Source organism: Podarcis gaigeae, assembly GCF_964106915.1.
Source record: "Podarcis gaigeae genome assembly, chromosome: 8".
Classification (NCBI taxonomy): Eukaryota; Metazoa; Chordata; class Lepidosauria; order Squamata; family Lacertidae; genus Podarcis; species Podarcis gaigeae.
In genome coordinates, this window is record NC_139684.1 from 19,816,688 (window position 1) to 19,840,254 (window position 23,567).

Genomic DNA, 23,567 nt, shown 5'->3' on the forward strand with positions numbered 1-23,567 from the left:
CTCACAGTTGTCTCCAACCTGTCCTATTCTGCTCTGCGAATGAGAAGCTGCCTTAGCATCTGTGTGTGGCATTTCGTTAGATTTGAAACAGATTGCTTCAAACCCAACGAAAACGATGTTTAAGGTATACCTTTAACCTAGTGCCTTTACATAAAGGAGTTGCCTGCTTCAGATAGATGCTGGCAATGAAATCTTCTTTTGAAGCATATAATTTGGGCCTTGCTTAGTGGTGTCTTCTGTCTAGTTAGAAGTTATTGTCCATGTTGCAGGAAAAAGCCTCTTGAATTATATCCCTGTAACGTGGAGACTAATGGATTGACAATGGAGGTGGAGACCTTATGGTGGCCAACAGATTATGGGTTGTCTCCAACATTGGGCTACTCAGAGGGGACCCACTGAAATCAATGGGCACGGCAAACCTAGGTACATTAATTTCAATGGGTCTACTCTGAGTAAGACATCATTGGAGGTTGTTGTTTTTTTTAAGATTGCAAGGACAAACATTCCTGCATCCACTGCTCCGTGCTGAGGTCTCCCTACACGCAGCTTACATTCGTCACATCTAGTTTAAGGTGTTTATTTGGATATATGGACTGTCTTATTGATTTATACATTTAAACTGGGATTGGTGGGATAGTCTTACTGTTAATGTCTGCTGGCAGTGTTTTTTACCTCTTTCTGTTACATTTGCAAATAAAAAACATATTTTAAAAAGAAGTTGTCTTTATACCTAATCAGGGCTGTGTCAAGTAGCTACATACCCCATCACTGCTCATACATCACACAAGGCTACTAAAGGGCGAGACTAGTCAACAGGTGTGACATTGGAGGTGTGGCCATTATGCATTAGGACACACGCATGGGAACTTCTGCATAGGGGTGCAGAAGAGTTAAAATTCCCATTCATCAGTGTTAGGGGCTGGACTAAGGAGGAATGGTGTGGACTGCCCCACCTTCTCCTGGCCCTTCCTGAGAAGAGGAGGACAGTATAGATTTAGATCAGTGGTTTGCAGAAGGGCATAGTTCAGAGGGCAGAAGCTGGGAAATATTGGAAGAGGAACAGAAGGAAGAATAAGAAGAAGCACCAGGGGAGAGACAGCTGACAGACTCAGTGTCCTTGGAGAGCATTCCTGACCCCCCTTCTCCCAGATGGGCATTGAGAGTAGAAGAACAGAGAGCTCAGTGGCAAAAAGCTCAGGACTATGCAGGACTGGTGTAGATTAAGGGAGGCAAATGGGAGAGGGACTTTACTTGGAGCAATGCTATCATTGCATAGAGACTACATCCCTTTGTCTCACTCTGTGAATACTGAATAAATTACGTGGTAAGGACTTTTTGTGTTATCTGCTTTTGTTTTTTTGGCTGTAATCCCTAAGCCTTGACCACCAGTGATGTTCATTTGGGCCAGCCCCCCTCTCTTGTGCCAGACCTATCATGCAAGATTGCTGGAAACATAAAACAGGATAACTCTATACACACTATCTCAGGTGCTTTGAGTGAGTCAGTGGTGTAGCAGTTTGAGTGTCAGATCAGAACCTGGGAGATCAGGGTTCAAATCTTCATTCGGCCAGCTAGTCGCTGTCTCTAAGCCTAACCTATCTCACAGGGCTGCTGTGAGAATAAAGTGGAAGACAGGGAGAGCCTTGGAGGATAGGCAGGATTACATATGTAGTAGCTAAAACACATTTTAATAAAATAAGGGAGATGAAATGTTGAAAGAAGATATGGAAAATAGCAATTATATTTTAAAATATGTATTTTGAGGAGGAAGAATCCTAGACATCCTACCCATTATGTTGCCCACATTTGCCACAAACCAGATGAAACCAGATATGTTTACGGCTTAAAGGCAGCACAAGGGGGCTATTTTCTCACAGAGATTTGAATGCACTGGTTGAATCTCTTTGCAAAGAACATGAAAATGAGACGGGATGGTGAAAATGAGATGGAATGATGCGAGAAAAGCCTCAGGACACCCTCCCCCGCCATGCAAATAGTTTTGTTTCCAAGTTAAAGCCAATTCACGCTCAAAGCCTCAATGGATATGCAAAAAAAAAAAAAAAAAAAGATCAGGAAAAGGGACCAGTGATATCACTGCAAATGACAAATGACACAACAAATTACAGAGTGTTAAGACCATTGAAGACCAACTAAAACACCCCACAGTAGAAGCAAACATCAACTTTTAATAAGGTAGCTTTAAAAGAACAAAATACCAAACCTATTACCTCCAGGCTGGGGTTGGGGGGTTTGCTTGTTTTATACAGATGTTATTATTTTATTATTATATTTATTACCTGTCCTTACCAGCAGATCTCAGGGTGGGTTACAACTATTGAAAACTCAGAATTGAAAACGGTTAAAACATATTTCAGGACTTGGGAATAGGGCGGGTCCTTAAAACACTCTCAGGTGTCAAAGAGGCCAGAGTAAAAATATCGCTGATGCAGTAACAGTGCATTAGTGGTAAATTTATAGTGAACTGTCCACACATCTTTCCACTTTATTAGTTGTTCTGCGATGCTTCCCCAATGCTGCCATATTACGGCCATCTGGAGGGGCAACTCTTGTGCCATAGTGCAACTTACGTGAAGTGAGTCCTCCTATACACATTTGGGCTTGTGCTCTGCCTAATCCATGCATTACTGCTATTTCCCCCAATACAATTCATTTTAATGTTATTTTGGCTTATAAAATATGCATTTTTAAACATACTTTTCATACATAATGTGCACACATTTGTGTGCACTTTATTTCGTTGGAAAACAATAACAAAAATCAGAGAAGTGCTAATTTTGACAGACAGCTGTGTTTCGGCTTGTGCACCGTTTCAAAAAGTGTGAATGAAGTAGATGGGCATCAAAATGCAAAAGCAAATTTCTCTTCCCCCTCCCAAGTCCCTACCCACCAACACCCAGTCACTGCACAGCTTACTGGGACTGGGCAGGTGCAGGATTAACTGACCACAGGTTACATACCAACAGTTCAGCACTGTAGCATTTGTGCTTGCATGTTTGCATGGCGAGGGCAGAGAATATTGTTTCGCTAGCTGGATTTGGCCCATGCGCTGCCAGATGGCCACCCACTGTTTCCAGAACATCATGCAAATGATTCATTTTGCTTATGATTTGATTTAATGGCCTCCACCTGCCCTTTCACGGGGCAGAGTCACCCAGGTACCATTTGTCATTGTGTTCCACTATTCAAATGTAACATATTCCTAGGCTTTAAAGCCTTTGCCTAGTGGGCATCGCCTCTAAGATCACCATCCTAGTCAAACAGGCCAACAGGATCAAACACAAATGGCCAGAAGGGCGGAATGCAGCTTCATGGGCTGAAAGAGAGAGCGACCACAGGTATGGATATGAAGCAGAGCAAATAAAGGAAGGTAAGTCTATTGCCCCTTTCTTATGAACTGACTCCATAGGTAAAGGTAAAGGGACCCCTGACCGTTAGGTCCAGTCATGGCCAACTCTGGGGTTGCAGCGCTCATCTCGCTTTATTGGCCGAGGGAGCTTCCGAGGTACAGTTGCCGGGTCATGTGGCCAGCATGACTAAGCCGCTTCTGGCAAACCAGAGCAGCACACGGAAACGCCTTTTACCTTCCCCTCTGGAGCGGTACCTATGTATCTACTTGCACTTTGATGTGCTTTCGAACTGCTAGGTTGGCAGGAACCGAGCAACGGGAGCTCACCCCGTTGCCGGAATTCGAACCGCCGACCTTCTGATCAGCAAGCCCTAGGCTCTGTGGTTTAACCCACAGCGCCACCCGCATCCAAACTGACTCCATAGCCACTTTCAAATAGCTAAAGGGCTGTCACGTGGAAGATGGAAGCACGCTTGTTCTCTCCTGCTCTGGAGGACCCAAATCAATGGCTTTGAGTTACCAGAAAGGAGATTCTGACTAAACACCAGGAAGAACTTTCTGACAGTATGAGCTGTTTGACAGTGGAACAGAACTCCCACGAAAGGTAATGGACTCCTCTTCCTCAGAGGTTTGTAAGCTGAGGTTGGGTGGCCACCTGTCATGTATGATCTAGTTGAGATTCCTGCATTGCAGGGGGTTTGCGCTGAGTGACCCCCAAGGTCCCTTCCAACTCTACGGTTCTACGAAAAGAACTACAACAAAACATTTTCTTAATACGAAGTGCATTAACCCTGTTTTGCAAGGAAAGCTTGTTTGCTTTATCACGTTTATTAGTATTAAATCGCTCCATCGTCTGTGCTGTGACAGGCCAGTCCCATCAGGCCTCCTGTCCCTCAACAGTCACCTGTGGGCAAGCCATTCCACCAAGCTGCCTCAGTGAGAGAGTCAGGAAGCAGAAAGCTCATTCCAACAAGCACCTCCAGCCCCTGGACTGTGCAGACTGGTCATTATTATAAGAACAATGGCCCGAGTTTGATTCCCCCCCTCTTCCTTCCATGTCTTTCCCCTCCCCTTGTGCCGTGTTTTTTTTAGATTGTAAGTCTGCAAGCAGGGATGGTCTTGTTTTCATTGACTATATATAAGTCACTCTTAGCAGGGCAAAAATGTTCTGAATAACAACAATAGTTACCCACCATTCACACAAAGGTCCTACAAATTTAAAATAGAACATTAAACCAGTTTAAAACAGCTTGCAATAACGGAAGGGGGGATCTGAAAAATATACACCTCAGAGTAAAAAGCATTGAAGCTGATATAAAGCTGTGGGCCAGATCTTTAGCTCAGGAGTCTTATCACTAGTTTTGCCTGCCCTGTGGAATGCCCTCCCGTCAGGTGTCAAGGAAATTATTATTATTATTATTATTATTATTATTATTATTATTATTATTATTCATGATGATGATGTAATTATTTAATTATTTATACCTTGCCCATTTGGGCGGCTTCCAACACCTATAACAACATAAAAAACTGTCAAACATTAAAAACTTCCCTAAACAGGGCTGCCTTCAGATGTCTTCTAAAAGTTGTGTAGTTCTTTATCTCCTTGACACCTGATGGGAGGGCCTTCCAAAGGGAGGGCGCCACTACTGAGACGGCCCTCTGCCTGGTTCCCTGTAACTTTACTTCTTGCAGCGAAGGAACCACCAAATAAACAACTACCTGACTTTTAGAAGACATCTGAAGGCAGCCCTGTATAGGGAAGTTTTTAAAAGTTTGATGTTTTACTGTGCTCAATGTTTTAATTTGTTGGAAGCTGCCCAGAGTGGGTGGTGCAACCCAGTCAGATGGGTGGCATTTAAATAATAATAATTTATTATTATTATTATTATTATTATTATTATTATTATTATTAGTTATTATTACCTCTCCACATCCTGCAGCCCAGCATGGCATGGGCAGGTGGGCTGGATCACCTGTCAATCATCTGATGCCACCATGATATCAGAAGACTGAGAAGTGGGTAGTCCCACCCATCTATCAAAGTTGGCCTGTGAGGGTAAAGGGAGAGAGTGACCAAGCCGGAATGAACTGCCCATGTGCCACCTGATGGACAGGGAGTTCAAGCCTGCTTTCCACAGGGTTCAGGTGCACACAAAAATTCATTCACGCCCGGCAGGATAAGGCGACACATCACAAAGCCGCAGGTTGGTATCCTGCTTCTCTACCAGGTGGCCTTCAGACAAGACCTTCCAGCCTTCAGCCTCCCATCTGCAATATGGGAAGAAGTACTGCCTTGCATGAGGGGCGCAGGTGGCGCTGTGGGTTAAGCCACAGAGCCTAGGACTTGCTGATCAGAAGGTCAGCGGTTTGAATCCCCGCGACGGGGTGAGCTCCCGTTGCTCAGTCCCTGCTCCTGCCAACCTAGCAGTTCGAAAGCACATCAAAGTGCAAGTAGATAACTAGGTACCGCTCCGGCGGGAAGGTAAACGGCGTTTCCATGCGCTGCTCTGGTTCGCCAGAAGTGGCTTAGTCATGCTGGCCACATGACCCGGAAGCTGTATGCCAGCTCCCTTGGCCAATAAAGCGAGATGAGCGCCACAACCCCAGAGTCGGCCACGACTGGACCTAATGGTCAGGGGTCCCTTTACCTTTACCCTACTACCTTGCATGGTTGTTGTGAATCGCACATGACAAACAGCATGTAAACACTAGGCATAAAACAGAGATCTACCTTCCATTTCCCCCATCACAGGCTAAAATGGCTCTCAGTGCACTGATTGGGCTCCTGGTTCCCATCCTTTCCATACAACTGAATGAAGCAAAGGCCAAGTCCCTGTTGACCCAGTTTAGTGCTCCAGGGGATTTTGTCCTTGGTGGGATGTTTGCCTTTCACTCCAAAGTACAGTACCTAAGCCAGGATGTGGAGCTGAAGACTCCCAAGTGTTCCAGGTGAGTAGGACCAAAAGAACCTCAGCAAAATGCACAGTCCACCAAGACTAGAGATGTAAAATTTCCAGGCATCTGAAGTTATGGAAAAGCACTTTCTTCAACATTTCATTCATCATTGTAAAAGAAAATATTTCAATATCAATTTCCCCAATTTCTTGACACCTCCCCACAATAATACCTAGGCTGGGAAAATCAGACCACCACCACCCCCAAAATCCCCCCACAGCAGACTTGTTATGAGTATCTCTTTCTGGGCTTCCAAACAAGGCAAGGGAGCTGTCCAGCATCCGTTGGTGCTGAACGGAAGAGGAGCTGTCCAGAGGGCACCTAGGCTAGGAACGAGCCTACAGAAGTTGTGGCACCAGCAACCTGCAGGCATCCAACTGGGGTTTAAGCATTCCACCTGTCTGCTTCTATCCTTGCCCCCCTCAGTTATGACTTTTATAGCCCTAGTCCCTCCTCCCAAGTAGGACTCTGACCAGGCTGCCTCATGTGACAAATTGAGAGCTGTGCTAAGCAGAAGGAGCTTAAGTTTAGACTCCATACCAAACTAGCAAGAATTGTGTGGGGTGAGCCTAATTGGGGACATAGCGAGACTCCCAATTCTTCTGATTTTCTGGCTGAGGCATTGTCTTGTGGAGGTGATCTCAGAGGTTCCCTGGTCCCAGTTTATGCTGGGAGGGGGGATGCTGACATCATTTTCTGACAGTAAGGTCTCATTTTATTCCAGCTTAAGCAAGGCAATGTCCTGACACTGCATAAGAGACATGATAGCACCTCTGAGTCAAGCATGCAAAAAGCTTGTCATGTCCTGAGGCTGCTAATTGGAGAATCCATTAGAGCAGGGATGAAGATATTGTTGGGCTCCAACTCCAGTCAGGCCTGTGTGATTAATTTATTCCAACCCATCTCATCTCTGACTCAACCTTCTATTCATTTTTGTCATTCCAAGGTGCTTCAACGAAATGGTACGGTCCTAATGGGAAAGGTTGTTCCACCTCAGTAAAATTAGGAGTATGCAGAGTGTTGAGTGTGGCTTCTGAGTCTGATTAGAGATCAGATTTCATCTGTAGCAATCACACACATAGGAGATATTTATAGAGTAAGAAAATAACAAAGCTGCTTATTATAGGAAGTGCATAACTTGGATAGAGAGGTTTCTAGTTCTAAGCTAACTAATCTAGAGAAGACAAAGGCAGTCATGCATGCTCCTTTGTTCTCAGAGGATAGATCCAAAATGACCTTGAGGTCTGAGAGAGAAGTGTAAGAGGAGGAAGTTGTAAACAGGATGCAATCCAATGTGTCTAAATTCCTATCTGCTAAACTGAGTTGCACCCAGACTCCCAACAAATTAAGCCCCTTTGACATCACCCCCAATTCTTGACTTGAAGTCCAGCAAAGGAACCTTTGTCATTCACCATCCTTGAAATGATTAACTTTTTTTTAACTGCCTCCCTAAGCTTCGACATTACTGGCTACAAGCGCCACCTGAGCATGCGCTTTGCCATCGACGAAATCAACAACTCGACTTCTCTGCTCCCCGGTGTCAAGCTCGGCTATGAAATCCACAACACTTGCAACAACCCAGCCGTGGCCAACAAGCCCACAATGTCCTTCCTCTCCAAGTACTCCAACCACTATGGCGTGGAGGTGCAATGCGATTATACCAACTATAAGCCTCGAGTTGTTGCTGTCGTCGGCCCCGGCAATTCGGAGCTGAGCGTGCTGGTGGCTCGCTTCCTGAAGTTTCTTTTGATCCCAGAGGTAAGATGGGAAGTGCATTGCACTGGCTCTTATGAAGATCTCTTCCTCCCTTCAAGGAAGAGCCTCCACTGGTGTGTTTTGAGCTACATTGAGGCAGAAGGTTGAGATCTATCTGGGTGGTCGACCAGCAGAATCAAGAATTATGATTATGATAAATTACCTGACCTTCACAGTAAGGTCCCAGGGCAGGTTAAGGTGCATCTGAGCACACCATTGTTTTATCTTAGGAAACAAATGAAAGTGCACCTTTTCTCGCAGACTTTTGGATATGGTTATGAGGGACTGAAATAATTCATATATACAGTGGTACCTCGGGTTACATACGCTTCAGGTTACATACGCTTCAGGTTACAGACTCCGCTAACCCAGAAATATTACCTCGGGTTAAGAACTTTGCTTCAGGATGAGAACAGAAATTGTGCAGCGGCAGTGCAGCGGCAGCAGGAGACCCCATTAGCTAAAGCGGCACTTCAGGTTAAGAACAGTTTCAGGTTAAGAACAGACCTCCAGAACAAATTAAGTTCTTAACCCGAGGTACCACTGTAATTTGCCACTGCTTAATATGAACTGCATTTATATAGCTGTTTTAATCATTTAATTATCCTGTATTGCAGAGACTGGACTAAATGACCATTCCAACGATGCATTTCTGTGATTCTATGTATGTTATAGGCATTAAGTATGTCTGCTCATTATGCACCTATGCCTTGTGTCCAATGCTAGCCCTACTCAGAACAGACCTCTTTAAAATAAGGGAGACAGGACTAACTTAGGTTTACAAATTTCAGTGAGCTAACTCTGAATATAACTTAGCTGCGTTCTAGCCATAGATGCCCTGACACCCAAATCACTGTTGCTTGCTTGATTGCATTGTGTCAATTCAACGGTTGTTTGAATAACCCAATTTTCATAGTCTCCATCTAAGAAGATAATAATAGCCTGCTAGATTGGGCTAGTGGCTCATCTGGCCCGGAATTCTGTTCTCACAGTAGCCAACCAGATGCCTGTGGGAAGCCCACCAGCAAGACCCAATGACAAGAGCCCTCTCCCATCCTGTGGTTTCCAGCAGTGCATATTCAGAAGCATTACTGCCTCCAACCATGGAGGCAGAGCATAGCCACCAGGGCTAGGAACCATTGATAGCCTTTATCTTCCTCCATGAATTTACCTGCTCCTCTTAAAGTTGGTGGCCATCATTGCCTCCTGGGGGAGTGAGTTCCATAGCTTAACCATGCACCACGTGAATCTTCCATATCCTCCCTATCTTCCATGTCTCCCCAGATCAGCTACGCCAGTTCCAGCGATAAGCTAAGTGACAGGCAACTTTATCCATCGTTCTTCCGGACCGTCCCCAGCGACCGAATCCAAGCTGACGCCATGGTTCAGCTCCTGAGCAAGTTCAACTGGAACTGGGTGGCCACTTTGGTGACTGACGATGAATATGGCCGCCGGGCCCTGCAGATCTTTGTCCAGTTGGCTCTCTCCAAGGATATGTGTGTGGCCTACGAAGCCATCCTCCCGAGCGACCCGGAGGAAAGCAAGAGGAAAGAGGAGCTGTCCAAAATCGCCGACCAGCTCCAGAGGTCCAACATCAACGCCACGGTGATCTTCGCGCAACCGAGCAGCGCGGAGGCTCTGCTGAGGGTGGTTCTGAGCAGGGGCATCACTGGCAAAGTGTGGATTGCCAGCGAGTGCTGGGCAACCTCACCCATCGTTGCTCATATTCCGAACCTGGCGAGAATAGGAACCATCATCGGGGTGGCGATAAAAAGCGGGGAGATGCCTGGGTTCAGAGAATATGTGAGGAATGTCATGGCAGATCCTGGCAGGGACCAGAACAGCTCTGACACCAGTGAGGGAGATGAGCAGTGCTCTGACTGCAGCTCTCTGACTCTTGCCGACTTCTCCACAGACACCGGTCCCGCTAGGTTCTACAGCACATTCAACACCTACAAAGCGGTCTACGTCATCGCCCATGCTCTCCACCAGCTGCTTCAGTGCAATGCCACAAGCAAGTGGTGCAACATGAGCAGAGAGGTCTACCCATGGCAGGTGAGTGAGGAGGAAGCAGTACAGGGTTACCTGCAAGGGCTGTGAGTTTTATTGGCTTTGGTCATTGTGAAAGGACTCTACGCTCTCTCTTCTCCTACCTGAGTTATTGAAACCAAGGCTGAGGAACAATTTTTTAATTTATTTTTTAGCTTGAGACTTGTGTTCTTTTCTGGGCAACCACCTCAGGGTCACATGGCAATGGAAGGTGGAGCCATGAGCAAAAAGTGGGTGGGGCAACTAAATAAAATGTTACCTTTGCACAGTAGGCTAGTTTTTACGTATGTCCACAAACCCCTGTCCACCCACCAGCCAGACAAGCATGAGTTCAAGGGCACATTCCACTTAGGCATAAACACTAAGTCCTCCTGAACCTTCCCGAGAAGAGGAGGGCAGTATAGATTTACAACAGCCGTTTGCAGAAGGTCATAGTTCAGAGGCTGCAGAGGGGAGAAGATGGGAAGTATTGGGAGAGGGCTAGGAGGAGGAAGAAGCACCAGAGGAGAGACAGCTGACAGACTCTGTGTCTTTCGAAAGCATTCCTGACCCCCCGTCTCCCAGGACCTGGTGAGTATTGAGAGTAGTAGAGCAGAGAGCTCAGAGGCAGAAAGCACAGATCAGCCGGCGCAGAGATGACGTATAATAGGAGAGATGGAGGGGGTGGGACTTGATTTGAAGCAACACCATTATCTCTCTTTCTGAGTCTATTTTTTTTTTTAAATAATATTTATTAAAGATTTTCAAATATATATATAAAAAAAAGAAAAACATCCAAATTTAAAACCTTATTTTCATTAGCATCTTTCCAGGACTTCCCCTCCCCTCCCCCTCTTGTATTCCAATTCTTTCAAATAAATTCAACAAATTCTTACCCCAAATTTTAAACTTATTATCATTGACGCAATTTAAAAATATTTTCCCATCCCCTAAAATCGACCTGTTCCCTTCCACGAGTTCCCCTCTTTAATATGCAATACAGATTAGAATAAAAAAATTAAGAAAAAGAATAAGATATAATTTAACACTCTTTGGATTCCAAATTTCCCTCCCCCCTTTCCCGGTTGCGTTCCCAATGTCCATCAATGTCTACTGTCGTCCTGGAGCTCCCACACTTAAGCCATAGTCCTTCACCAGTCCGCTTTGCCGTCTTTTTAATAGTCTTTGCCGTCTTTTGGTCCTTTTTAGTTTCGAATGTCCAATCTTGGAAGGAGTCTGTCTCAAACAGGTCCATTTTTTCCATCCAGATCTTTGTATTTAAGAGTAAAAACTCCAATTTTATTTCTTTAGACCTTTCAAATCTGGATGTCCCAAATGTTCCCACTTCCAACTTTATCCAGTTCTTGTTGTTCTTGTTGTTCTTGTTGATCTCTCTCCTCCTTTTTTTCCCCCTGCTCTCCTGCACAAATGTTCTAATTCCAAAAGCTTCTAATTCCTCTGCAGAGGCTTTGTTATTCAGGAACAAAACATTACGTCAAGTCCCTTCCATTCTTCAATAGATAAATCTATTGTCTCCTTTAGTGTATAGACCTCTGTAGACAAAATAGTGTTCCATTTCTGCAGTTTCCCAGGAGATAAAAAGTCCTATTTCAAATTCCATGCCAGCAATACTTGTAGTGTCCCACAGCTCCTCTAGAGGGATTATAGTAACTCAGTTTCCTTCCAGATCACACCCAACAGTCAAAGTAACTTGTTATTCCTTGTTTTAAACAATTTATATCCAATTTGTAACAAATGTAACCGGCAAAGTCCTTGTAACAAAGTTCTCTTTTTATTCTTCCGCTTTGACAGCTCCTTTGACAGCTGTCAAAACCTCTATTTCTCCTCTCCCGGCGCTCTCACGGATCGCTCCCGGGGTTTGGGGGGGGGGGTTGCATTTTAATTCACATTCCACTTTTCTCCTCCAGCCCAGTCTTATAATTTTCCATTGCGAAATTAATAACTTTCTCAAAATAAGGTTACACTCGATCTTAGTTGTCAAATCCTTTGCTTTAACTCCTCTACAACAGGGGGGAGGCTGACTTCCTTTTTGCACATCCCCCGCTCGCTCCGAATTTTTAACAAAAATTTTTTTTTCTCCTTTTTAATCCAAGTTCCAATTACTCACGGGTTATTCTTTTAAGGCCAAATTTTCAATGGAAGAAGTCAGCGCTCTCCGTCGAATGGCATGCGGCTTCGCTCGGCAGGGGAAGCGGAGGACTCATAGCACCACCCCCCCCGTCACCCGCTCCGCAGCCTTTAAAAAGGCTCCTTCGCGGGTCGGGGGGGCGCAAAAGGTGCCCGCCGAGTCACCATGCCCATGGGTTTCAGCGCCCATGGTTTTTGAGGGTCCCCGCGTCGCCGGCGCAGTAGGACCCAGCCCCTGCCGAGCAGGCTCCCTCCGGAGCTCGGAGGGAGTCCGCCATTCGGCGAGGGCGCCCTCTTTCTGAGTCTATTGAATAAAATACTTGGTAAGGACTCTTATTGTTTATCTGCTTCTTGGCTGATATTGTGGGAAGGATTGGATTCCCTGAAGCCTGACAGACAGCCGCCACTGTAAGGGTTTCAATTCTCCAAACTTTGGAAGCGCTACATTTACTCCAGTCATTTCAGAAATCCTATCATACTCCCTGTTCTCATGTAAGCACACCTGCCCATTGGTGTGACGGGGGTACAGCCAGCTTTATAAACCTGTCCCATCGTTGCCCCTGACCTTCCATCCCTTACAGCAGCAACAGCAGCGTTATGTGTTTTTTAAAAATGCACTTAAATTTGTTAGTTTTTATACCACCAGTTATCTGGTCAATCGAGGGCCCCTAAGTCATAAGCGCATCGTTGCCCATCTGAGGGTGGTAATACCAGCATCCTCACCAAAGGGAGATTGCCCACACACTTGCCTCGTTTGGCTTTGCAAATCTTTTGTATTTGGAGCACAAGAGTGCAAGAACAGCCTCGCTGGATCAGGCTGAAAGCGCATCTCATCTGACATCCTGTTCTCACACTAACCAGATGCCCATGGAAAGCATCCTTAAATCATGTGTTGCATCAGAGGTGAGGAGGCAGTACAGAGGAGCTTATGCTTTTAATTTAAAAAAAATACGAGAGGCTTCGATGTGCCTCCAACCCTCTGCTGACACCTCCCTCACTTGGGGTTTTGAATAACCACAGTTCTTCGGGTACTTTTCCTTGTTTTGCAGCTCCTGGAAGAAGTAGCTCGGGTCAACTTCACCATCAATTCTCATCTGGTTCATTTCAGCAAGTCAGGAAATCCTCCAACCGGTTATGATCTGATTTACTGGGATGCGACCACACATGGAAACCACGAGTTTGTCAGTTTCGGTAGCTATCATCCCCTGCAGCCTCAGCTCAACATCAGCAAATCAAAGATCCGCTGGAACACAAAGGAAGGGAAGGTTCGCACTAAGTTGTTTATTCACTACTTACATACCTCTTGGCTTCTAAACAAATCCTCCTTTCTGCAAATGGTGGTGGCAGTTTTCATATTCTGTCCCTATTAAGTCCAAACTCTGTTTAAACAGAACTAGGTTCTCTAGGCCTACTAAAGACATTTTCTCATCCTCCTCCAGTGCCCCTCATCTTTATCCTTAAAGGTCCACATCCTTCTCTTCCTACTGCTCCTCACAAGTCACCTGGATTTCTTCAGCAAGATTTTTCAGGCGTAAGGACTAGAAACTTAAGGGAAAAAATTTAGAAAGAAAATTGATCATCTCAGGCTGCTGACTTTTATTGCCCAGTATTCAGTCCTCAGTTTGGACCATCCACTAAGAGAAGCTTCCCTTTCCCAGGATGGTATCAGTGTTGGGTGCTAGCATATTCAGGAAGCTGTCGAGGCCCCAGAGCTCTCAAAGGGTTGCTGTCTGCTGGATCCAACTTCTGCTCCTTGCTGCAACTTGCAGTCGTGCTCCTCCATCTTGTCACTACCTATTTGCTTCCTCATCTACTGGCTTGTGGGGGCAGGCGTACAGCGAGAGGAGGGGTTGCCAACACAGCGCTCCTGGGCACAATGACACCCCTTTGGTCTTCCTCTGGCACCTTTGAGGCCCTCACTCACTGCTCCCTGTAGAGGTGCTGAGGGTGGCTACCATTTTGTCCCTTGAAAAGTACACAGAGATGGAGGAAGTTGGAAGAGTGGCAAACCTTCCCACCTCCTCTATCACCTTTAGGTATGCTTCAATGCTTAGATTCATTCTCCTAGATATACCTTGGGATAAATGGAGTGTGCTTGCTTTCTTTCTGTCACTTGTGTGGTAGCTGGGAGCAGAGAAAGAAGAGATCGGAGTGGATGGCATCTATGGCATTTCCTTAAAAAAAGGTTCAAGTGTATTGTTGTTGTTTAGTTGTTTAGTCGTGTCCGACTCTTCATGACCCCATGGACCAGAGCATGCCAGGCACTCCTGTTTTCCACTGCCTCCCGCAATTTGGTTAGACTCATGTTTGTAGCTTCGAGAACACTGTCGAACCATCTTGCCCTCTGTCATCCCCTTCTTCTTGTGCCCTCCATCTTTCCCAACATCAGGGTCTTTTCCAGGGAGCCTTCTCTTCTCATGAGGTGGCCAAAGTATTGGAGCCTCAGCTTCACGATCTGTCCTTCCAGTGAGCACTCAGGGCTGATTTCCTTCAGAATGGATAGGTTTGATCTTCTTGCAGTCCATGGGACTCTCAAGAGTCTCCTCCAGCACCATAATTCAAAAGCATCAATTCTTCGACGATCAGCCTACTTTATGGTCCAGCTCTCACTTCCATACATCACTACTGGGAAAACCATGGCTTTAACTATACGGACCTTGTCCAAGTGTATTATGGGGCCTAAAAGGGTTGGCAACCCCAGATGTAGAGGGAAGGGGGGGCTAGCTTGTTTTGACAGGGTTTCCAAAGTGGTGGTGGGGACAGCACAGTCCACTGGAGTTAGTGAATACCTTTTGTTTGTTTCTTTCATTTCCTAAAGCCCCCCATATCAAGATGTACACAGGAGTGCAAACCAGGGCAGAAGAGATGGCTGAGAGGAGAACACAATTGCTGTTTTCTGTGTGAAGACTGTCCTGCAAATTACTTCCAGAACAAAAATGGTGAGCTGGAGTTTTTCCAGATGTGCCAAGGGTGCCTCCTCATTCAACAACTCTACATTGGCAGCGAAGTTTTGAACCAACACGTCTTTCTTCTTTTTGCCTTATAAATATTTTTAGCTCCTGTTCATGTTCCCCACCCCGTGTCCCGTTCTTACATTTTAAGTAAGAATGATCAGATGCATTTTTAGCCAATTAACTATGTTTGCATGATAATGAACAATAGAAAGAATGAGGGAGTAAACTTTGTCTCAGGTGGTGCATGTAAGGTAAGGTGAAAAGGTAAAGGATCCCTGGATAGTTAAGTCCAGTCAAAGGCGACTAAGAGGTTGCAGCGCTCATCTTGCTTTCAGGCCGAGAGAGCTGGCGTTTGTCCACAGACAGCTTTCTGTGTCTTGTGGCAATCATGACTAAACCACTTTTGGTGCAACAGAGCACCATGACAGAAGCCGGAGCGCACAGAAACGCTGTTTACTTTCCCACCACAGCGGTACCTATTTATTTACTTGCACTGGTGTGCTTTTGAACTGCTAGGATGGCAGAAGCTGGGACAGAGCAACAGGAGCTCACCTCGTTGCACAGATTTCAACCGCCGACCTTCTGATCGGCAAGCCCAAGAGGCTCAGTGGTTCAGACCACAGCGCCACCCGCATCGCTTTTGGTAGTGCAGGGGAGGCTTTGTCTTAGAAGAGGCATCTTTTAATCTCTCTCCCACACACAAACATGACGGGAGGCTTCTTTTGGCACCATCGTAGAAGAGGTATTCCTTCTTTTCCTACACACAATGACTGTCACCTGAAGACTGTTTTCTTAAAAAAAAAAGTGCTGGCATTAAAAAAGGATCAGACTAACCAGGGAAAGGGGTACTGGGTGGCGCTGTGGGTTAAACCACAGAGCCTAGGTCTTGCCAATCAGAAGGTCAGCGGTTCGAATCCCTGCGATGGGGTGAGCACCCGTTGCTCGGTCCCTGCTCCTGCCAACCTAGCAGTTCGAAAGCACGTCAAAGTGCAAGTAGATAAATAGGTACCGCTCCAGAGGGAAGGTAAACGGCGTTTCCGTGCGCTGCTGTGGTTCCGTGGTGCATGCTGGTCACATGACCTGGAAGCTGTACGCCGGCTCCCTTGGCCAATAAAGCGAGATGAGCGCCGCAACCCCAGAGTCGGCCACGACTGGACCTAATGGTCAGGGGTCCCTTTACCTTTACCTTTAACCAGGGAAAGGGCAACATTTCAGCCAAACAAACTGGGTTGCATCCAACATAGTTCTACTAAGCCTCCTCCCCTTCCTGCCTAATCAACTATTCTTTTCATCCAGATCCCCATGAATGCACCCCATGCCCTAGAGAGAAATGGTCTCCTCCGCAGAGCACCAAATGCTACGACAGAGCGTTTGAATACCTGGAGGTGACTGACACCCTCCCCATCAACATGGTGGCCTTGACGGTCTTGGCCATGGCCCAAATGGCTGTTGTCACCGGCATTTTGGCCAAGCACCGCGGCACCCCGGCCATGCACTTTGTCGGTGGCTTCCCCACACTCTCCATTGTCCTCTCCTCAACCTGCTTCTGCAGCAGCTTCTACTTATTCGTCATCAAGCCCACCTCGTTGGTCTGCAAGCTCCGACAGCCCCTCTTCTTCTTCAGCTTCACCATCAGCTTGGCCACACTGCTTGGCAAGACACTCCAAAGCTCAGGGCTCGGCTGGACCTTGAAGAGGCCTAAGCTGAGGAAGCACCTGATGGGCCTTTGCATCATCCTCAACATAGCCATCCAGGGCCTCCTTTGCCTCGTGTGGTATTTCTGGAACCCTCCTTCTTTGGAGGAGAGCACTGAGCTCGAGAAGACCATCCTGGTGCAATGCCGGGACAGCTCCTTCCCGGGCTACAGCTTGCTCCTAGCCCATGACTTTGGTCTGGCTGCCGTCTGCTGCCTCTGCACCTTCATGGGGAACAACTCAGACCAGAGGAACGACAAGGCCACCAAGTCCATTAGCTTTGCAACGATCCTCATTCTCATCATCTGGACACTCTTCGTGCCCACCTACGCCACCTCCCAAGGGAAGTTTGTCTCTCTGTTCCAGGTCTTTGCTGGACTGGCCAGCATCTTTGCCATCTTCGGCTCCTACTACTACCCAGTGTGTTACATCCTGCTCTTCACGCCCCACATGAACACGGATGCCCACTTCCGCTGCCTGCCCCAGAACCCTCCGGCAGACGGCAAGCTGGATGCTCCAGAAACCAAGTAACGTAGGGAGTGGGAGAAGACTGCCGGCTCCCCACTGGGGCATCCAGTCAGTCACTGTGAGAACAGGATGCTGGACGAGATGGACCATTGGCCTGATCCAGCAGGGCTCTTCTCACATTCTTATGTGCCCTCTAGTGTTTCTCAAACTTGATAAACACTGGAGGGCACCATAAGTGTCCAGCTGTTCTTGGGACTGCAACCCCCATCACCTCTGACCACTGGTCCTGCTAGCTAGAGATGATGGGAGTTGTAGTTCAACAACAGCTGAAGACCCAAATTTGAGAAACACTGCTCTAGATAGTGCTGGACTCCACTATCTTCACCCTACCCCTGATTATTTACCATGGTGGCTGGGGCCAGCATCCAACCTCTGGAGAACCACAAGTTCGCCATTCCTACTGTAGGAATTAGAGCAGATATCTCTACCCTGATGTCCCCCGGGCATTGTTAGATTACAGCTCCCATTCTCCCTAATTCCCTTGGTCAGGCTGGTTGCGGTTGATGGAATCAGGAGTCCCAACAACATCCAGAGAGCGTTAAGTCACAGACTCATAAGCACATTTGACACAGAACACTGGCTCAGCGAGGACGTGAAGTGGTTCTTTGGCTACGTTTCAAAGAGGTTCTCACTGCATCTATTAGCAGCCATTCCAGCAGGCTGCAGAAACGAAGGAGATGGAAAACAGCACAGTCTACCATCAGCATTGCCAGAGCGGGGCAAGCACAAACACTCTAAACAAGGAGCTTGCCTTAGGGCCATATCCCCTTGTGGGCAAACTTCCGTCAGTGATGGATAGAGCCTGAGGCAAAAATGGGCAGATGAACAGGTGACTTACCTTCATATATTTTCTGTAGTTACATGCAAAAGTCAGTGGCTTCTCCATGTGTGTGTGTGTTAGGATATTTCCTAACATCCTCCCCCTTTCCGTGTAACCTGTAGTACCTGTGGTTCAACCCAATTGCAACCAACAGGTTATGGAGACCGGGAGACGACGTGGAGGCATGATGACCTTTGTCTCCCTGGCAGTATCCCAACAGTGCACACACACACACCCCTCTCTATCCACGCCAGTAAAAGATATGACCACGGTTCTCGAATTTGTTCCTGAGAAGGGTGCGGAGCAGAGCCAGAGAGGATTGTTGCTGGGTTGTAACCCAGGAAGCAGAGACATCACCTTGCCAACAAAGGTCCGTATAGTTAAAGCTATGGTTTTCCCAGTAGTGATGTATGGAAGTGAGAGCTGGACCATAAAGAAGGCTGATCGCTGAAGAATTGGTGCTTTTGAATTATGGTGCTGGAGGAGACTCTTGAGAGTCCCATGGACTGCAAGAAGATCAAACGTATCCATTCTTAAGGAAATCAGCCCCAAGTGCTCACTGGAAGGACGGATCGTGAAGCTGAGGCTCCAATACTTTGGACACTTCATGAGAAGACTCTCTTCATGAGAAGAGAAGACTCCTTGGAAAAGACCCTGATGTTGGGAAAGATGGAGGGCCCAAGGAGAAGGGGACGACAGAGGACGAGATGGTTGGACAGTGTTCTCAAAGCTACCAGCCTGAGTTTGACCAAACTGCGGGAGTGCCTGGCGTGCTCTGGTCCATGGGGTCACGAAGAGTCGGACACGACTAGATGACTAAACAACAACAACCCAGGAAGAGACCTAAGAGCGGGATATTCTTCAACTCCATTATCTCCTTGGATGCATTATCTATTCTGTGTTAGGCATTGCCCTTTCTCTTGTTCACTTTTAAGCTGTTAAACTAGGTTGGTTTATTTGCATTACTTCATACAAACTTGTACATACTGATTTCAAACCGTTATAGTTAATTCTTCATTTGGTACGCAATGAGCTACTTTGGGGATAGTTCCGAAGGAAAGAGGCACACAAATAAATGCACGGTGATCTATTTGGATGTAATAGAACATTTCTTGTCTCTTTCCTATATGCTTTGCGTGGTTTAAAAAGGTGTGCAATGCTGTTAACTTGACCCAAGCCTTTGGGACAGGTTTGGATGACAATGCAGGTGAAGGTGTTTGGACTTCACACACTTACATGTGTAACTTTTAAGGTGCTTCTGCAAGAGACAGAATCAGAGGTGTGGCACATACATAGCCTAATATGCCCTCTGATTCCCTAATCCATTTGGGGCAAATGGGCCACTGCTTCACCAATTTCAGCCAGCCCTAAGCCAGCCCCCACCTGACAACCTGTTGAAGGGGGTGGTCCTGCCTGTCAGCTTCCTCCTCTTTAAGCTTAGTGTTTTCCTCCTAGAACTTAGCAGGGAGTAGGAGGATGTGGACAAAACTAGAATGAGTTGGCTTTCCTTGCCATGGGCTCTGGCGCCACCTACTGTTCGTCTCCCTGACGTCTGCCCTACCAGTCCCAATGGGCACCAGCCACCAATCCCCGGATTACTACAAGAAGAAGAAACCTTGGGCTATGAAGAAGACTCATAACTGCATCAGCAAGATTGGACTGCCAGCCAGGAATAAGTTACGGTGCTTGCAGAATATGAAATATACAGTACACAACACACACACCTCTCAAAATAAAGTATCACCACAAATAAAGGAACGACAGGAAAGTGCATTTGTCACGTAAAAATTAAAAGCTTTTTTTAGTGTTTAAAATAGCATTTACACATAAGCTGCTATATATTAACTATACAGACACTTGAATTTTAATACAATATCTACAAAAAAGAAAGAATTCAATTATGAAATAGACATGTAAAATGGGGAAACAGTACGGTTCACACTGCCCAAAGGTTGACCTTGGGAACTGAACCCGTTCTAGGACAGTTAACGTTTGAGAGTGATAGGGAGTAAAGATTCTCCCCAACTCCAGTCATTACTTAAAATCATTTATTTTAAATTGTTTTCCTCTACTGTACATAAATTCTTTACACATCTTTCTAATCACTGATTAGAATTAAAATCATTCTTTTGAAGTTACTCCCTACAATCCAGATAAACGAAATTTTAAAAAAGCCAAGGGGTGAGTCCACCTAGTGGATTAACAGCAGATCCACACCATTCAAAGTTCATAGATCCTACGACGCAAGAATAACAGCTAAAGAATCCCTGGCATAGAATCATAGAACTGTAGAGGGAGCTGAAGGGGTGTGCATTTAAAAGCACGTGACTTTTCTCCAAAGAATCCCAGGAACCTCAATCTGTTAAGGAATGGTAGCTCTGTTGGGAGGGAACCGACACTTCCCAGGGATGACTGGGGGAAGCCATGTGCTTTAAACAGATGGTGTGGATCTGCCCAAAAACAGAACAGGAACAAAAGCAAGACTGGCCTAAGGTCAATGACAAGACAGTGGGGCATGTTTGTCCAATTACAGTCAGATTAAACAATCATGGGTGGATCACTCTAAAAGAGTGTAGAAAGAGTGTAGCACAGAACCACAGGGACACAGCAAGTGAACCATTTTAAACATGGGTGAACCATTTTCAAGGTTGAAGACCAATGTACCCCCTTAAAAATGGGTTGGGCCAACTTAAGGCAGCTACCTATGTTACACCTGCCATCAACCTAACAGCTATTTTGGAATTTGGAAGCTTCTAAGAATCCCTAACAGGTCCATACAACTGTTGCAAGGCTGCCCCCTGCTACATAGGTGGTATCATTGTATTATCTATGTGTGTCTATGCCTGTATCTATCCACGGGGGTGTTGCAGATCTTACGATTCACGAAGCAAATAGTTGTGCTATTCTAAACGCTTGCTCATGTGAGTTTTGCCGTAAGTACTGGAGATATAAAGTTGTAGCCAATGTTTCTTTTACTCAAGAGAAGACCCTACCCCTATACTTAATGCACAAGATGCAACATAGTTCCATCAATTTCAATGGGTCTACTCTTCAGTAAACCTTGACTGGATGTAACCCCATTTAACTATATATCCACAAGAAGAAATGGCTGATCTTCGCACTCTTCTTCTCCGAGATTTGCACTCTCAGAGTAAACTGATCTGCGACTCTTAACATCTCTTTTGGGATGTCTGCAAGGAAGCTGAGCTGCCTAGGAAGGAGCCCTTGGCAAGTTCACCGCATCTGATGACAGCATCTCTGCTAGGGGGCACCACAGTTTGGTGGTCAAGCTTTGCACGCAGACGGTCCAAGTTTCAATCCTTGGCGTCTCCAGTTTAAAATGGTCAAGAAGTGGTCGATGGAAAAGACCACAGACCCTGGTGAGAATTGCTGTTGCCAGTCAGAACAGGCAGTACATCTACTTGTTCTGACTCGGTAGAACATGGGAAGCTGCTTTATCCAGCTGAGCACCGTCTACTACACTGACTGGCAACAGCGCTCCAGGCAGAAGAACTCTCCTAGCCTTAGCTGGTGGATTGAGCCAGTAATCTGCGAACTGAGCCTGCAATCTCCATGCAAAGCAGAAGCTCTGCCACTGAGCTGCTAACCTTCCTCAGAAACCAGCTGTTGAGGAATAACCACAGACGCAGGGAAAGTGCTTTGCAGGGTGTCCAGTCCCTTACTGTTGCTGTGCCGGGAAATCCTGGGGAGCTGCTGCCAGTCAGAGCAGATGGCGCTGGGCTAGATATAGCAATGGCCTGAACTGGAGATAGGCAGCTTTATATTATTCTGAGACTTTTCCCTGCCACCGTAAACCAAAGATGTGGAGCGGTGGCAGGAAACTGACATGGGCTGGTGTAGCCATCAGAGTGGACCTACTGAGATTGATGGACCTAAGTTCATCGTGCCCATTAAGTTCAATGGGTCTACTCTGAGGAAGGCTGGCACTCGAGACAACCCTTGGATGCCCTGCAAAAGCACAGTTCCCAAGATTATTATTTTTATTGTTGGGGGGAGGGGAAGATTGCTATCACTGCAACTCCAAACAGCTGAAAGATGAGCGTGCAGTTGTGCAGAGAGAGACAGAGAGAGACAGAGAGAGAGTGTTGGGAAGAGTAAACAGGTGATTGCAAAAAAACAAAACCATCCTCATGATTGTCACTATAATGTCACAGCCTTTCTCACAAAGCATGCCATTGCCACCACATCCAAAAGCACAGACCTGATAACACTTTGTCATTTCGACTGGCTTGACATTTTTAACTTACACGCACAAAATGGGCAGAGAGGAAACCGAAACATATAGAGGCTATTCCACATGACCCCAAAGTAGAAGTGCTAACACAGCCTTGTCCAAATTTCTGATAGCTGTGATGCTTCCGTGTATTATTATTATTATTAATAATACAAGCTGGCAGAAAGCGGCAGTCACTCTCACCATGGCCCAAAGCTTTGTTTTTAAGTGTCTCTTCATTTGGGTCCCCTTCCGACTCTACAATTCTATCTACGATGTGGGTGTTCCTCCTAATTCAAAAGAAAAGCCCAGAACAGCAGCTTATGCAGATACATACGAGGCAACCTCCCATGACAGCAGGCCAGTTCTGCTGCCTCTCCTTTTTGGGAGCTAGACGCTGTATGCGGAGATGCACCAAAATGACATGCTCCCAATGGAGGCTATTTGGAAGGAGGAAAGCCGAGATCTTTCTCATCCAGAGATGCAACAGGCATCCTCAGCCAAAAGCAGGGAGCTCTGCGATGGCATTTCTCCATTAGGTGTGTGGATCAAGAAGCCACTTCCAATGCACAAGTTATTTGCCTTCCGAGGCTCCCCATCGTATCTCTGGATGAGTCAGTAGTCTTAGTTTACTTCTTTCTCATCAGCCTCCACTGGCTTTGGGCAATTGCCCCTGACAATTAGGTATATGGATCAATGCCCCAAGACTAGTGGAGGCTGATGTGAAGGAAGGAAGCCAAAAGCGGCAACTCACACATAGCCAGTGAGCACCCTCCTCCTCCGGCGACTCCTGCGGGCTGCTACAGGAACTCTTTGACAATGTACATTTGCTCATATGACGCCAAGAAACATTAACACGCTTAATTATTTTAGTTAATTTATTTCTCGCCACACAAGTAGCCATCCAAACGGCTCCAGCCCAGTTTGGAAATTTCAGTGCTAGCAATTTTATTCTGCTGCAGAAGTTTGTTATAGTAGCCATTGCAGCTTTTCCTGTCCATTGATAAGCACAGCCATCTATATTCAGCTGCCAAGCAAGTGCGCCATGTTTTGTACATCATAGAATTCTGCATTCTCGCTC

The 23,567-nt window shown here is 46.3% G+C and overlaps 1 protein-coding gene across 1 annotated transcript; it reads left to right on the top strand.

Annotated features, from left to right (window-relative positions):
- Positions 1 to 2,774: 2,774 nt before the first annotated feature.
- On the top strand, positions 2,775 to 22,327 carry LOC310850719 (taste receptor type 1 member 3-like). Its single transcript, XM_083752557.1, has 7 exons — positions 2,775 to 3,388; positions 6,123 to 6,319; positions 7,780 to 8,083; positions 9,365 to 10,135; positions 13,306 to 13,521; positions 15,075 to 15,195; positions 16,507 to 22,327. The coding sequence occupies exons 2-7, from the start codon at positions 6,129 to 6,131 to the stop codon at positions 17,433 to 17,435; spliced, it is 2,532 nt and encodes an 843-aa protein (XP_083608683.1). The 5' UTR covers positions 2,775 to 3,388; positions 6,123 to 6,128; the 3' UTR covers positions 17,436 to 22,327.
- Positions 22,328 to 23,567: the final 1,240 nt, after the last annotated feature.

What these genes read in the sequence shown, in the direction of transcription:
- LOC310850719 (XM_083752557.1), top strand. Translation starts at nt 6,129, where the DNA reads ATGGCTCTCAGTGCACTGATTGGGCTCCTGGTTCCCATCCTTTCCATA. An exon ending in AAGACTCCCAAGTGTTCCAG is followed by an intron (nt 6,320 to 7,779) that starts GTGAGTAGGACC and finishes TGCCTCCCTAAG; the next exon opens with CTTCGACATTACTGGCTACA. An exon ending in TTACTTCCAGAACAAAAATG is followed by an intron (nt 15,196 to 16,506) that starts GTGAGCTGGAGT and finishes CTTTTCATCCAG; the next exon opens with ATCCCCATGAATGCACCCCA.